A 14,853-nucleotide genomic window follows, 5' to 3' on the forward strand; every position below is an offset into this window, starting at 1 on the left:
TGGAGCTCACACTTTCAAAGAACTGGTCAGAGATGTGAAGGCTGGAGTCAGTGCAGGGGCCATGAGATAGTGGCAGGATATTGAGAAGAGAGAACAAGACAAATAGATCACAAACTGGACCTCAGGATAGTAGACTTAGGTCTCGAGACCTGCTTGGAAGAATCTCAGGGGATATGCTCCTGAAGAGAGGAGTCCAGGGAAACTTGTCAAGGTTTACCTTCTCCAAGGTCAAGAGTGGTTTAACTGTCCATCCCAGCATGCAGGTAGTCAAGTAAAGGCAGCAGGAAGCTTGCATGGATGAAGAAGGAATTTCTGTCTAAACTCAAACAGGATTTGTGACCCAGGTGAGTTGGCCAACGGTGAATGTAGAGATGCTGTACAAGTGTGCAGTAATGGAATTAGGAAAACTGAAGTCCATTGGAAGTTGAGTCTCAAAAGGGATGTTACGGGCGACAAGATGGGCTTCTACAGCAGCAAAAGGAAGACTAAGGACCACTGTTAAGTGGGGTAGGGAACCTGATGATCATGGACAAGATAGTGATACTCAAAGTGCCTTCATCGTAGTCTTTACTGATAAGACTGGCCTTCAGGAGTCCCATGTCCCTGAGATCAGCGGGAAAGTCTGGAGCAGGTAGGACTTGCTCTTGATGGAGGAGGATCGAGTTGGGGAACATTTCAACAAATTGGACAGGTCCATGAGGCCTGATGGGATGCATCCGTGAGTGCTGAGGGAGCTGAATGATGTCATAGTGATGCCACTTCTGATTATCTTTGAAAGATTGCTGTCATTGAGGAGGTTTCTGAGGACTGAAAGAAAGCAAATTTCACACCTGTTTTCATGAAGGGCAAGAAAGAGGATGTGGGAAAATAGTAATTCAGTCAGTCCCGCTTCAGTCCCTGAGAAGATTATGGGGGAAGTCATCTTGAAAACTGTTTCTGACCATATTAAGAATGACAGGTGACTGTAAGCAGTTGGCATGGATTTAAGAGGGTAAGGTTGTGCCTGACCATTCCGATAGCCTTCTACAGTGAGATGACTAGCTCAGTGGATGAAAGGAGAGGAACAGATGCTGTTTATCTTGACTTTATCAAGGCTTGTAACACTGTCTCTTATCCTCCTTGACAAACTCATGAAGTATGGCCTGGATAAATGGACAGTGAGGCAGTTTGAAAACTGGCTGAACTGCCAGGGTCAAAGGGTTGTGATTGGTGGCATAAAGTGTAGCTGGAGGCCAGTAGCTAGGGGTGTACACCAGTGATCAATACTGGGGCTAGTACTGTTTAAAATCTTCTTTAATGATCTGCATAATGTGGCAGAGAGTACCCTCATCAAGTCTGCAGATGGTACAAACCTCGGAGGAATGGCTGATGCACCAGAGGGTTCCTCTGCTATCCAGAGGGACCTCAACAGGCAGGGAAAGTGGGTGGACAGTAAGTTCATGAAGTTGAACAAAAGGTAATGCAAATCCCTGCATCTCGGCAGAAATAACCCCATACATTACTGCACGATGGAGGATAGCTGCCTGGAAAGCAGCTTTGCAGAAAAGGACCTGGGAGTCCTGGTGGGTACCAAGTTAAACATGAGCCAGCACTGTGCTGTTGCAACAAAAGTGGCCAACAGCGTTTTGGGCTGCATTTACAAGACTGTTGTCAACAGGTTGAGAGAAGTCATCCTTCTGCTCTGCTCAGCCCTGGGGCTGGGACCAGTTTTGGGTTCCCCAGTACGAGAGACATGGACAAACCAGTGCAAATTTGGTGAAGGCCATAGGGTGATTAAGGGACTGCAGAATCTCTCATCTGAGGAGAGAATGAGAGAGCTGGGACTGGTTAGCCAGAAGAAAAGGCACAGGTGCAGTGTAGAGGAGCAAGCGACAGCTCGAAGTCAGCTGAGGAAGAAGTGGAGTTGATGGTGACTATGAAGCTTTTCATTATTTTTCCTTTGATTTTAAATAAGTGTAATATTTTTCACCTTGGAAATATAGGTTGACCTATGTTTGGTGTCAAAGGACTGTGCCTGAGTCTTAGTTTTAAATTCTTTCAAGGTATTATTTGCATCTATTGCCTGCATATTCCCTAAATATATTTTTAATATTCCCTAAAACAGTATTGCAAACCAAGTAAAACCAATAAAACAAAGGAAAATGTTGATACAGGAAGTATTTTATGTAAACTCACTAAGTGAAGGGAAAGAGTGAAATTCTGCCTTTCACTTGAAAAAAATTGCATTCTTTTTGAAGTAAATCTCAGTCTCAAGCCACTGTACTTTTTGTTGTAGATTTTGCCACATTGATAGTGTCTTGGTATTCTGTACCTTTTAGAAGCAAAGGGAGGCACAAGGTGAATGCTGTATGTCAGAAGCAATGAAGGAAGTGGTGGAGTGGGATAGAAATTAATGTTGCTGTTTCTTTGGTTTGACAGCTGCTTTGTTAATGAGTGGCACCATAGTGTTTGAATTTCATTATGCATATAGGGCCTTTGTAATGTTCTTCCAGAAAGAGTGGTCAAACACTGGAATGGGTTGCCCAGAGATGTTATAGAATCTTTATCTTTGGGGATATCCACATTACCCTGGATAATGTCTGAACAAGACAAGTGTAACTTCAGAGGCTGACCCTACTTTGGGTGCTGTTTTGGACTAGATAACCTCCACGAGCCTTTCTAACCTGAGTTATTCCATAATTTCATGAAAAAGTGACATAAGGAAATGCATTTCCAGGTCTTAATAGTTCCCTGTAACTGTGTTAAAACTGTAAACAAGAAAGCAAATACCCACTTTTAACATGTCGTAAAGGCAACTTAGCTCACCCCTCCAAGGCCCTATAGCCAGAGGCTTGTTGGAGCCACTATTACGGTTTTGCCCTTTCCAAATAATTGTATTTTTAGAATTAGGGACAAAGTTCAGGGACACTGAGACTGGAGTGCTTATCTGGGTTTGGAGTGTGCTGCTATCTAACACCTTTTTGTCTGGTAATTGAAATGAATCAGTTACAGTTATTAATGAAAAGTGAGAAAGTCTTCATATGAAAACATCATCATCTGTGTCAACAGGTGAAAATAGAGGGAGGAAGCTTTAATAAGGATCCTTTAAGAGGAAGAAGGAAAATGTAGTACTTTGTCTTCAAATGATTCTAGTTTTGTTGTAATGGAGCTAGCTTTTGCCCATGCTTTTGGAATCCTGGGTTTTTTTACAATGCCATAAAATATATACAAGTTATTTATCAGAAATGAAATACGATTTCTGATAGGCATGTATTTTTCCAAGGACTAAATCTCCAGTGTGTAAGAAAAGCCTTTGTTTGAGGAAGGAGCACAGGCAGACTAGACTACATAGCAAAGAGTATGAAGAAGATTCCCTCATTTACGTAGAGAACTTTTTGGAAATGTTCTCTTAAAATATTATCATTTTAACAGTGATTAGAACTAATTATCTGTACTGAATTGCTTTTAATGAGTGTGGGGCTGGTGGTGGAATACTTCTTTTCTGTAGCTATTGCTTATGTAGACAAGTTTTTATGTTTGTAGTTGTCAGAGTGCTGTGACAGGACCTCCCAAACCCAAGAATGGCATTACATCGCCTTCTTCATTTGCTGCTAGTGAGAGCCAGGTTTCAGGGTATTGAGTATGGGTTGGGTAAGCTATTATTATTATTGAAAATAGAGATGTGGAATTGATGATACGATGATGCTGTTGATGATACTGTTTCCTTCAAGAAATACTATCTGTGCTGGTTCATAGGAAAACGTTTTGGTTTTTTTTGCTTTAAGTGCCTTTCAGACATACTCAGAAAATCAAACCTTGCCATTATATTTGGAAATCTTTCTATAGGATGGAAAAAAACAAAAAAGAAAAACAATGTGGGTGAGCTGAGCTACGCCAACAGGTTTCAAATGAGAGACCTTGCAGTGCTTCTTCCTCCGTGCCTTTCCTGTGGGACAGGAGTTGTCTCCCAGGCGTGGCTTACACTGGAACTTTCAGTTCTCCTTAGGTTTAATCTTCTCAAGACTGAAACCAAGAAGAGAACAGAGCTGGGAAGCTTGGCTGAAGTATAGTAGAGCTCATTGCAGAGCCCTGCAAATGTGGGTGAAGAGCTGGTTGTCATGTAGGAGATGCTGTCAGAGTTACTGATAGCCCTGCTGAGGAACAGTCTGTATAGTTGAGTGTTAGGTCTTACTCTGTAAGAAAAGATAACATTTTATTCCTAACCACTGCTCTATATTACATAAGATTGATGGTTAAAATTCATAACTTGTATTATTTTCTTTTCATGACTTCTTTCTAGGTATCACTGCCCAGTGCCTAAAATTTTCTATGTCCAGTTAACTGTTGGCAACAGTGAGTTTTTTGGTGAAGGAAAGACTCGTCAAGCTGCTAGACATAATGCTGCAATGAAGGCCCTTCAAGCTCTCCAGAATGAGCCTATTCCAGAAAAATTACCTCAGGTTTGTGTCAGAATCTTCACATTAAGACACCAAATCAAACAATTTAATTGCCATTTTTTCAATGTTTAATTTTTAATGTTTTTTTTTTTCCTACTAGCCTATGTAATTAGAAAAATAATACTGACAAATTGTTACTGTTTTTTTCTTCGTAACCACATCTAAAATGGAGCTAGACTTAAATAACAAAAATAAGTAGGGATTTTAAAGATGGGGTTGTCAGCAGTGGCTAAGTAAAAAATAAAATAAAAATGAAATAAAATTTTTGAGCTCATACCAGAAGTGGAGAAAGTGTCCATTTAATCAATGGCTTCATGGAGAGTTAATTAGTAACCTTAAATGTGTGTTGTGCCATGCATATGATCTTTACAGTTGAAATTACTTGTGCCCAATGTACCCCAGAACCTGACGGAGCTTACTGGCAGCTGCTGGTCGTCTGTCTGATAGTTTTAGGCTTTTAGCCACTTAGTACCTTTTTAAATAGCTAGCTTTCTCACTGCTGTGTTGTAAGGGGTGTATATTGCTGCTTAAAAATGAAAATGTTGCATCATACTTTAAAAAATATGTATCACAAAATTGTTGTCAAAATAATCTTTGCAAATTGAAAGGACAAATATAATAACATTTCTCAGTCCAAATGAATGCATAAGGAGACAATCTTCTTATTTTGTACACTTTTTCTGATGACGCCTGTTGAACTCCTGTGCACAGCACAAAACATTACTAATGGTGCCTTCAGTGTCTTGTGTGAGTAGTGAGAGTGTAGAGTTTTGAGCTGTGTTTTAAGAATGGAAATAATTTTCTATAATGAAAAAAATCTTTGTTCTTTCTGCCTCACCCCGTGTCTACATCCTCCTTTTGATCCAAAGACAGTTTGACTCACCCCTTTGTTTTGCTGCATTATTTTTTAGGATCAGGAAATTCTCTTCAAAATCATTTACTAGAATTAATATTGGTTTTATTTTAAAATAGGAAAACTATTAAAAAAGAATATGTAAAGTCTTAGGAGGAATCCCTGTTTCCTTTCTCACTGTTAATTCCCTTCATTTCTCTTTTGGTTTCTAGTCAAACGTATTGGTTGATAATGAATCCATAGCACAAGCCTGGCTGGGAATTTCATGTTACTGAAACAAATTTTTAGCTCAGCATATTCTTAGTTTTAAAAAATTGTATGATTAATAATATATTTTATCAAAATAATCTTTGAATTCAAGTTATCCATTAATCAGAATGGAAATGAAACCACTAAGTGCTTAGGATGTTAAATAGTAGACAGAAGTAAATACGTAACATCGATATGGACCTCCTTTATATACTGAATTTTCACAGCCCATGTACATATTCAGTTTACCTAGCAAAGGTAATAAAATCTCTAATTAACATTCTTGCCTAATCGGTTCTGTTTCGTGTCTGTTTACATCAGTATCTGTTAAGATGTGCAAGCTTTTAGAAAATGTAGTCATGGAAAATTGAGTCTCCTAAACTCTTGTAGCCTGCTGTAGTATTGCCTGTCTCGTGAGCTCACGAAGTAACTTCATTCTTCTCTTCAGCACCATAAGTTGTGTATGTAAACTGATTCAAATCTACAGTTAGCTATGAGAAAAATAGGATAGAGTTGTCAGGAGACAATACTGTAGATTAGCTGAGACATTCACGTTGTACTTGTAAAACCTGTGGGAGCACTGTGAGTTTCTGGTACAGCAGTTGAAGACCACTTGGGATACGGTTAGGATCTCAGTAGCAGCTGTCTGTAAGTAGGAGACTGTCAGCTCCTCAGTGGCTTGGTTATACTGAGAGTAGAGGGAGCTAATAATGAAAAAACTGCTCTGTTACTTCATGGGTTAGAGGTGTAGGTGACTGGAGAAGGCTGGAGGCAGCTCTATGCCTAGGTCATGGTGGAGTACAAATTGCTGCAACATGTGGAGTTGAGCGTAGCTCTTCAGAGAACTGGAGGTTGGTTAAAGTAGAGCTTAAGTGTTTCATGGTGCCAGGGTTCAGCCTCCTCCCTGCTTCTGGTCATGTGAAGTTTGCACAGGGCTGCTACATGGTGGTGGGATAGGCCTTTGCCATGGGACGTGGGCGAGCTCAGTAACACTCTGGTTCCTTAAGCAGAATTGACCTGCTTGGTCAGCCATGGGAGATGACTGATTCACCATTCCTCAAACAGCATGCATGGATAAGGGCCAGTACACGTTAGAGTCTGGCTGGCCTCAATTACGTGACTAGATTTAGCTTATTTCTTCCTCAGTCACTGCCAGTGTGCTTCCAGGGAGAGCAGAGAGTACAGCAAGGACAGACCTGGTACAATCTAGAACTACATCCCATTAGTAACTTAGTAAATTTCACTGGAATGGGATCCATGGAATATAACACAGTAAATACATGGGTTTACCTTTTGGCCTTCATAACTATGTTTTTTTAAAATACAGCCTTCTATGTATTCTTTGATTTTGATATACCCTTTCCCCTCCTTTAAAAAAAAAAGGCTAAAAGCTTTTATGCATATAAAACCACTAAAGAGTGGCCATCTGAATACTTCATTGTGCAAACATGTAGAAGAGCATAAGGTGAGCAGAAGCAAGAAGCAATCAGCAAACAGGGCACGGTTATGGGTGAACATGAACCTGCTTTCATAAAAGAGGTATTGTGTGCTGCCAAAGCACCTCTGTTGTTTCATAAATGTAAGGCTAAGAAAGGCCTTACAATTAAAGTGTCAGCTGTGGAATGAGGATCAAATGTAAATCCAGAATGCTTGAGACACTCCTGAACATATTTTGTCTTCCTTGGGGAAGTCACATGACTGTGGCTTGAAAGATTATTGCTCAGTGCTAAGGTCTAAAACTTAAAATCTATGGTTCTTCCTATTCTTGACCCATGGTTAAACTGTCTCACTGAGTTTGGTGGAAAAATGTGCAAAGATATGGTATAAATTTAAGGGCAGAAGGGACAATATGGGATTTTGTGGACTGATATGTTTGTATTAATCATGAAATTTTAAACTGTAACTTCTACATTAGACTCTACCTATCTGGTTAAGCTAGAACATAGCTAGAAAGCCTAAACATTCTTGACTTAAAGTCTTGGTGACAGTCCAGTGGGCTTTGTATTATTTTATGTAAATTATACCAGTGATTGAGTATTCCCCATTTCAAGGATAATTTGCAAAGTATTTCTTCTAAATTCACTTAGCCTCATTTTCTATCTATTTGGTATTTTCTTGTCTTTGCTAAAGACAAGCAGACATCAAAAAATATCTCCCCCATATACATTCACAAATTTTGCTTGAGCAATTTTGAAGCTTTTTATAGAACAGATTGTTTCCACACTGTCTCGGGGTAAAGTTGGAGTTTTTTAGCAGTAGTTCATCCTTGTAGCTTTTTTTATCAGATTTTCAGCTTATCAGTGTCCATTATAAAACACAAGCTTAATAGAATACAATACTGGGTAAGATTCTCACTTAGGTTCTTCCAAACTAATAGTAGCCCACTCTTTACATTTGATACTCTTTATATTCCCCCCCAGTATTTTTACTTTTAAGTATTGTTCCTTTAACTCTGTTTAGATCATCTTTCTCAGTGAACCTAATCAATGCTTTGCCTGTCCTGTAGATAATGACCTGCATTCTTGATTTAAGTGATACTTTACTTTTCATTATATGAAATGAGTAGAGGCCCTACATAATTTAGTTCTAACTACCCTTGTTACTGCTTTGCTCTGCACCCTATTTTTTCAGGAGGTACGTCCTGGGGTTTTAGTTTTGTATATAGCTCCAGATTAATGTTATGGATTGAAATTGCTCTTTCAGGCTCAGGATTTTGCAGTCATTTAGTGAGACAAAAAGTGCTCCCAGTCTGCATGCTGTAGCTGACTGCTGGATTTTTGGATCTGCATTATCTTACAGATTAATATATAAAGAGTTAATTAATAGTAGATAAAAGGTTGATAAATTCCATTGTTAATGTGAAGAACCCAATGCTTTTAAATGTTATTTTATAACTTTGGTATCTGCATTGTGCAGCTATGTTGGGGGCTGAAGATTTAGATCAGACTTTGTTATGTAAGATGGGAACTCTGCAGGAATCCACCTAATTTAGGTCAAGTTTCTTTGATGTTTACCTCCACTAATAAAAAATTAGGAACCTGGCCAAGGTTACATGGGTGTTGAAAGATCTCAGTTTGAAACATTCAGAGCTTTGCAGTCTGAAAGTAGCTGAAAGTGAAACCTTTGAGAACTAAGGAAGATGTGGCCTGGGGAGCAAACACCTAAAGGTAGTTGTTGTAGAAGGCAATAACTCTTTCACTGATCCCTATGCTAGTGTTTGTCTGAGAAAAATAAGACTTACCTAAAGTGTAAAGCTGAATTATAGTCAGGATAATGTTTGCATGTGCCTTTTGTTGTTTTATTTTTTAGCCTCTCTGTTTGTTATGTTCCTATGGATAAATAAATAATGTTCTGTGTTGAGCAAGCTGTTCTCTGTCACTACCTTTTCACACTGGTCATAACTCCCACAGGGAAGTTGATAGAGGGGCCATTAACCAGCTGGACCTGCTGAGGACACCTGTAACCTGGTGACCTAGTCAAAGCATGAGGGTGATTCACTGAATTTCTTCTGAGAGAAATACAGTCCTCTGTACTTCTTCCTTGCTTGAAAGGGTTATCCACAGAGAGTCTGTTTGATCCTCATGTTTGACAGAAGAAGTGTGTGTCACATGGTTATTACCCATGTCATTAATAACACTAAAACCCATAGAAGGTATTTTGCCACCTATCATTAATTTATCAGTTAATGTGTATGTGTTTATTATGAAGCATAAGTGCATTATATATGGCTTCACAGTTAGTGGGTGTCTGATAATGGGGTGCTGAGATGGATGTACAAAAGGCCGATATACAGCATGACAGGAGGTCTCAAAAGTCTGAGAAATCAGGGAAGAAGCATACTGTATTTTTACATCTTCTAAAAATTGTAGTATGATAATGTATTCTTCATTTTCAGAATGGAGAAACAGGAAAAGAATCAGAAGAAGATAAAGATGCAAACAAGTCTGAGATCAGTGTAGTGTTTGAAATTGCTTTGAAGCGCAATATACCCGTCAGTTTTGAGGTATGTATTACTTGTGTGTTTGCTAAGAAAGAATTAAAAAAGTGCCTCTACAACTCAACACAGTTAAAAATACATTATGAATATTACATTTGAATTAATGCAAACTATAAATAAAAAAGATGTTAGTGTATCAAAGTCTAAGACACTGAGTTTTTACTATTAAATTAGATGTTCTTTCAGGATATGAGAGACCTAATATTTGATTGCAAATGGGTGTATGGCAGAAAGACAATTCCAGGATTTGCTGTGGGATTAGAATCAGTAGCCACATCAGTAGCCACACTCAGTCTGATTGGAAATAATCTTCAAAACAGTCAGCCAAAGTCTTTGCTTTAACTGCTTTAAACACTTTAAAAGTTCCCACTGAAATACTTTTCATCCGATGTACTGGTTTCGGAAAGGCATGAGTATCTTTTTATCTGTTTGACTCCTTATCTATTTCTACTTATGACTTCATGATTTTTTGTTCTCATTTAACATGATTTTATCCAAGAACCTGCTTCTGACACCTTTGTTTACCTGAAGTAATAAAGAATATTTGGAATAGCTCCAATTCTATCAATGAGCTAACTACGGGAGAATAGCAGCAGGAAAATTTTTTCTGTTGAGAGAGTTCTTACACAAACTGGTTGTAAAAATCCAACGTTGTTGTGGTAGGAGCCACCACACTTCAAGCTCGTTTTTTTCCCTTTTTGTTTTTCTTTGTAATGCAGAAAATGCAGATGTAAGTGGCACTTTAAAGTTTTATATTTCTGGGGTTTGTTTTACATTTAAACTGAGTGTTGGCCAATGTCAAATGAGATATTTGGACCTTAGAGATCTGAGAAATCCCTCAGAAGGTAAGAGAGACAAGGAATATTGGTCTTGACTAAGGAATTCCTCAGTCTTGTAAAGGCTGTATGCTTCATATGTATGGTCTATGTGATATAGAGTAATTAGAAAGTTAAGAGAATGTAAAATCTGGAGGATAAAACTGGGGTGTCTGGGGGTGTTGATCTCAATTTGCAACTACATATAAAGAACATAACTCTTCTGTAAGATCAGGCATAATGGAAACACATGCCTGTGTTTCAAAAAGGAAGCTCATAATTAATGTTTCGGTTTTCACGCATCATTTTATTTCTTGAGCATTTAGAAAGTATTTTGAATCGTTCCATACAAATCATTACACTAAACTGCAAGGAGGTGTATGAGCATGGGTCAGAGAATACCTTGGAGATTGGAAAGTAAACAGGGATAGTGCTTCAGATGTCTTCTTAATTTTATTCCTTTTTTTCAGCTTATTTAAGGGAGAGCATTTGGCAAATAGACAATGAAGGCAGAGATAACTTGGTATAAGAAAAGTCTGATGTGTCATTTGCCAAAAAACATTACCAAAATTGAAAAAAGGCAGTTTCTTTTCTCCTGACAGGTTTTGTGTTATTTCCTGCCCTTATATTTCCTGTCCTTATATAGGTGACATTCTTAATAGTTTTGGCTGAACTTGGTACTGGCTTATATTTCAATAAAAATGCTAAGCAGTTGTGGGTAATCCCCAGGATCTGATGTTTCTGATAGGATTTTTATTTACAAATGGTCTTGTGTTATTCCAGGCAAGCATCAAAGCGTTCTCTGATATTTCTCTGACATTGTGTGTGTGTGTGTGATCTGCCTTTTCTTCATCTGACAAAGCTTCAGCAAATGTTCCAACAGTGTTTTGTTATGCAACGAAGCAGTGACCATAAAGATATGTAAAGTTCTATGTAAACATGTCCTTAGAATTGCACAAGAAGTGGAAAATAGCAAGAGCATGCAGAACCTTGTGGGTTTCTTCTGTCTACCCTGTTTCATGTAATATGTCTAGTTTTAATTGACTAGGAACTTTAGGATGAGTTTTAAGGAACTTTTATCTATTAAATTATTAACTAAAATAAAAGCATTTAATTTTGACAAAGAACAAGCTTTACCGCATACTCATCGCTGCTGCATCCTTAGCTAACCTTTAATCATGCCCTTTTTCAGTCAAAACACAACTCAGAATTCTAAGGCATTTGTGGAGACATTCAAGGCCAGGCTGGATGTGGTTCTGAGCAACCTGATCTAGTTGAAGATGTCCCTGCTCATGGCAGGAGGGTTGGACTAGGTGAACTTTGAAGGTCACTTCTAACCCAAATCATTCTATGATTCTGTGACTCTCAGTGAACAAACAATTTTTAAGGAGGAGTACAAAACGGATTGCTGTAGGAGTTAGAATAGCTGAAAAATGGTCATTTTGCTTCCTATTCCCTCCTTGGCAGTAGGCTAAAACCTTGCTTTTTTCCGTTCTTTTGCAACATATATGGTTTTTATTTCTGATTTGTGAGTAAGGAGTTGGGAGAGCTGAAAAGACATCACTGAAGTCAACCACTTCAATTGTTAGAACATGTTGGACTGCTTTAGGTTGTCGTTTTATTTTCAGTAAAAAAAGAGAGAATGACTTTGGATTAGAGTGCTCTTTCTTTAGAATAGCAAATATAGTAATTTTACTATTAATTTTTTTTGTTTATTCTCAGTATCAGTAGTGAAGTGATAGAGTGCCTGAACAGGTAGATTTTCTGCTCCTCCATCCCCTTCCAGTGTTCTGGGAAAAAAAGAGTTGCAGTTCCTTGTGTCCCAGTCTTATCACAGTAAAGCAGAGATTCTGTATTTTGAAACAGGAACTGACCAATTTGCCGATGCTGGGAGTCTGAGCAAGTTCTCAGCAGGCAGTCTTACACCCATCAAGCTCCTTCTCTCCTGGGGATTAAGGCTTTTAGGTTGGATGATGGACATACTGAATAGCTCTTGCTCAGGTTTTGCATGATGGTCAGTCACCGTTCCTTACTCCAGTTTTAATAAAACATGCAGGCTTATTTTTTCTTTTTTAACCGGGGAAATCTGCTATGCCTGCACAGCATATGGAAATATATTAATATATTGGTATTTTGAAACTTCTTAATAATCACTGGATATAGGTGAAATGTTTTTGTTGACCTGCTTTTTGACTACTCCATTATTGGTTTCTTTTTATGTCCATTTAATCTTGTCATAATCTTTTGAATTTCCTACCTGGAGTTTAATTAATAACTAAACCAGCATTGCTCTTTCGTTGTAGTTGTACTGCTGTTTTTCATTTGTCAGCATGATTCGTTAAATTGAGCCAAATTCACTTTTGATGTAACTTGACCTTAGATGTGTTTTGGCCCCATGTGTTTTCTCTTCCTGGAGTTATTCTTTAAATCTGTGGAATACAAAAAGAAAAGTGTATTGAACTGTCACCTTTAATCAAATTCTCAGCTTTAAATTAGCCATGACTTGGTCCACGGGTCGTATCTTTCAACTGAGGACATAGTTTAATGTACTAATGCATATAGTGTTCTTGGACAGCAAAGGCTGAATTTCTTTTCAGTGTTTTCTGTCCCAAGGCTTACAGAACAACTGTTTGAAATCATGTGGAGTAAAAAGATCTAAAACCTGGGGCTAACCAAAAATGCTGTTAGGTAAATATTATTTTTGCTAAATTACCAAATTTGGATGGTTAGCTTGATCCAGATCCCATCTAAATCCTATGGGGTTCATTCCGTTGACAACACAGACTTTTTTTCATTTACACACTAACAAAGAAACAATTTTGAATGTTTTCCAGGCAATTATTTACCTTGTGTCACATACTAAAATGTTTAAAAGATGAAAAACACACCAGAATACATTAGTTTTATATTAAGAAATACATTTTCCTGTATATGAAAATATGATCAGGTTTTGTATTAACATTCTTCATACACATATATACTTGTGTGCATTTATACAAATATGAGAAAATTTATATGAAAGTTATATTTTAGGAACTCAGCAATTATATTTGTTAAGCATGTTATTTTGTCCTTTTTAATCTGATCACTATAGACATTCTTATATGTTTTATTAATACATTATATTGCATGTAAGTAGAAACACCTATATAATGATAGTAAGACCACAAAAAGATTAAGGACCTTAGTAAGGTTAATTTACCCATGTTTTCTGGCCAACATGTTGTAATACCTGGATAGCAATGTCCAGGGATGGATTTAGATATGCCTTTAAAACAGAGAGGGAAACACTGCAGTGCAATGAAGATGTTCAGCACTGATATGAAGCCCAACTGTGCCTGAGAGCCAGGAGATCCTGGTGCTGAGCTTGTCCCAGCTCTGATGCAGGCAGTGAAGCTTCCTGAGGCTTAGCTTGGGTCTCAAAAGCACCACTGCCTTCTCACATGGTGAACATTAGTGGGCACCTTTCAAGTGAGGCAATCTTGAAAACACTTCTGAAATTATTACCTGGAATCTTAAGTGTGGGAACACTGCTGGACTACAACAGCAAAATCCCATGCTGGCACAGATGTCGTCTTATTCTGGGAAAATGTGGACAAAGTTGTCTGTTAATTTTCATTTTGTGTCTTTTTTGTGATAAATGCTGTGGTAATTGTATATACTGGGTGAAGTTGCCACAAAAGAGAGCTTAAAAAAGAAATACAAGCCTAAGGAGACCTCATTACAGTGTAATAGCAAAACTAAATAATGCAAGGGACATGACCTTGATAAAAAAGAACTTTAATACAAAACATGTTGTAATAATATTAAGGTTGAAGGTTTCAGCCTGTTAAAAATGTAGTTATTACACCAAGAAGGCCGTAGCACCTTTACCTCAATTCCCTTGCACTCAAGCATTACACTTCAACAAATGGTTTGATGTAATTCTGCCTACTGAAAACATATGTATTTGTATTGATTTTGAAGATGATACAAGGAGATGCCTGTCAGATGCTCTAATGTCTCCTTATGCACATTACATGTAACAAAGATTAAATTAGGTAGCTGCTTCCGCCCATCAAACAAAATAACTGAACCTTTTCCCAAGTGAGGTCTCTAATTCCTGATAGACATTGTCCAGACCAGTATAGGGTACATACATGAAGAGATGGCTACCTTACCACTTGTAGTGCTGTGATTTGTTGGTGAATGCATCCTAACAGTACAGCCTCTTAAAAGGAGATTGTGTGTGTATGTAAAAATGAAGACACAAAAAGAGCTAAAGGAAGGTACGTTCAGAACTTTTTCTTTTTTCCTTTTTCCAAATTACTGTAACTTTTAACGTTGGAGAAGTACATCAGATGTTTTTATTCAATGTCATCCTGATGTGTTTGGAAGGGAATGAGTAAATGAATCTTTTCAGAACTGATGGCTTTTGTGTGAGTTGTGGTGGCTCTTTTGATGTTTCCTTTTGGTACTGTTGGGAAGGAACAGCTGAGAGTCATGGAGGTGAGAATGTGGCAG

The 14,853-nt window shown here is 38.0% G+C and overlaps 1 protein-coding gene across 5 annotated transcripts in view; it reads left to right on the forward strand.

Annotated features, from left to right (window-relative positions):
- The window catches only part of STAU2 (staufen double-stranded RNA binding protein 2), a 143,873-nt gene that overhangs the window by 25,362 nt on the left and 103,658 nt on the right, over positions 1 to 14,853 (forward strand). For all 5 annotated transcript variants that reach the window (XM_061448277.1, XM_061448279.1, XM_061448278.1 and 2 more), the window contains exons 5-6: positions 4,280 to 4,439; positions 9,434 to 9,541. In XM_061448277.1, coding sequence (XP_061304261.1) covers positions 4,280 to 4,439; positions 9,434 to 9,541 — 268 coding nt within the window. The remainder of the gene's footprint in view (positions 1 to 4,279; positions 4,440 to 9,433; positions 9,542 to 14,853) is intronic.

The sequence above is a fragment of the Pezoporus flaviventris genome, unplaced genomic scaffold (genome assembly GCF_033815535.1).
Source record: "Pezoporus flaviventris isolate CSIRO_AGI_PZ_B2104156 unplaced genomic scaffold, CSIRO_AGI_Pfla_v1 ptg000007l, whole genome shotgun sequence".
In the NCBI taxonomy this organism is placed as follows: domain Eukaryota; kingdom Metazoa; phylum Chordata; class Aves; order Psittaciformes; family Psittacidae; genus Pezoporus; species Pezoporus flaviventris.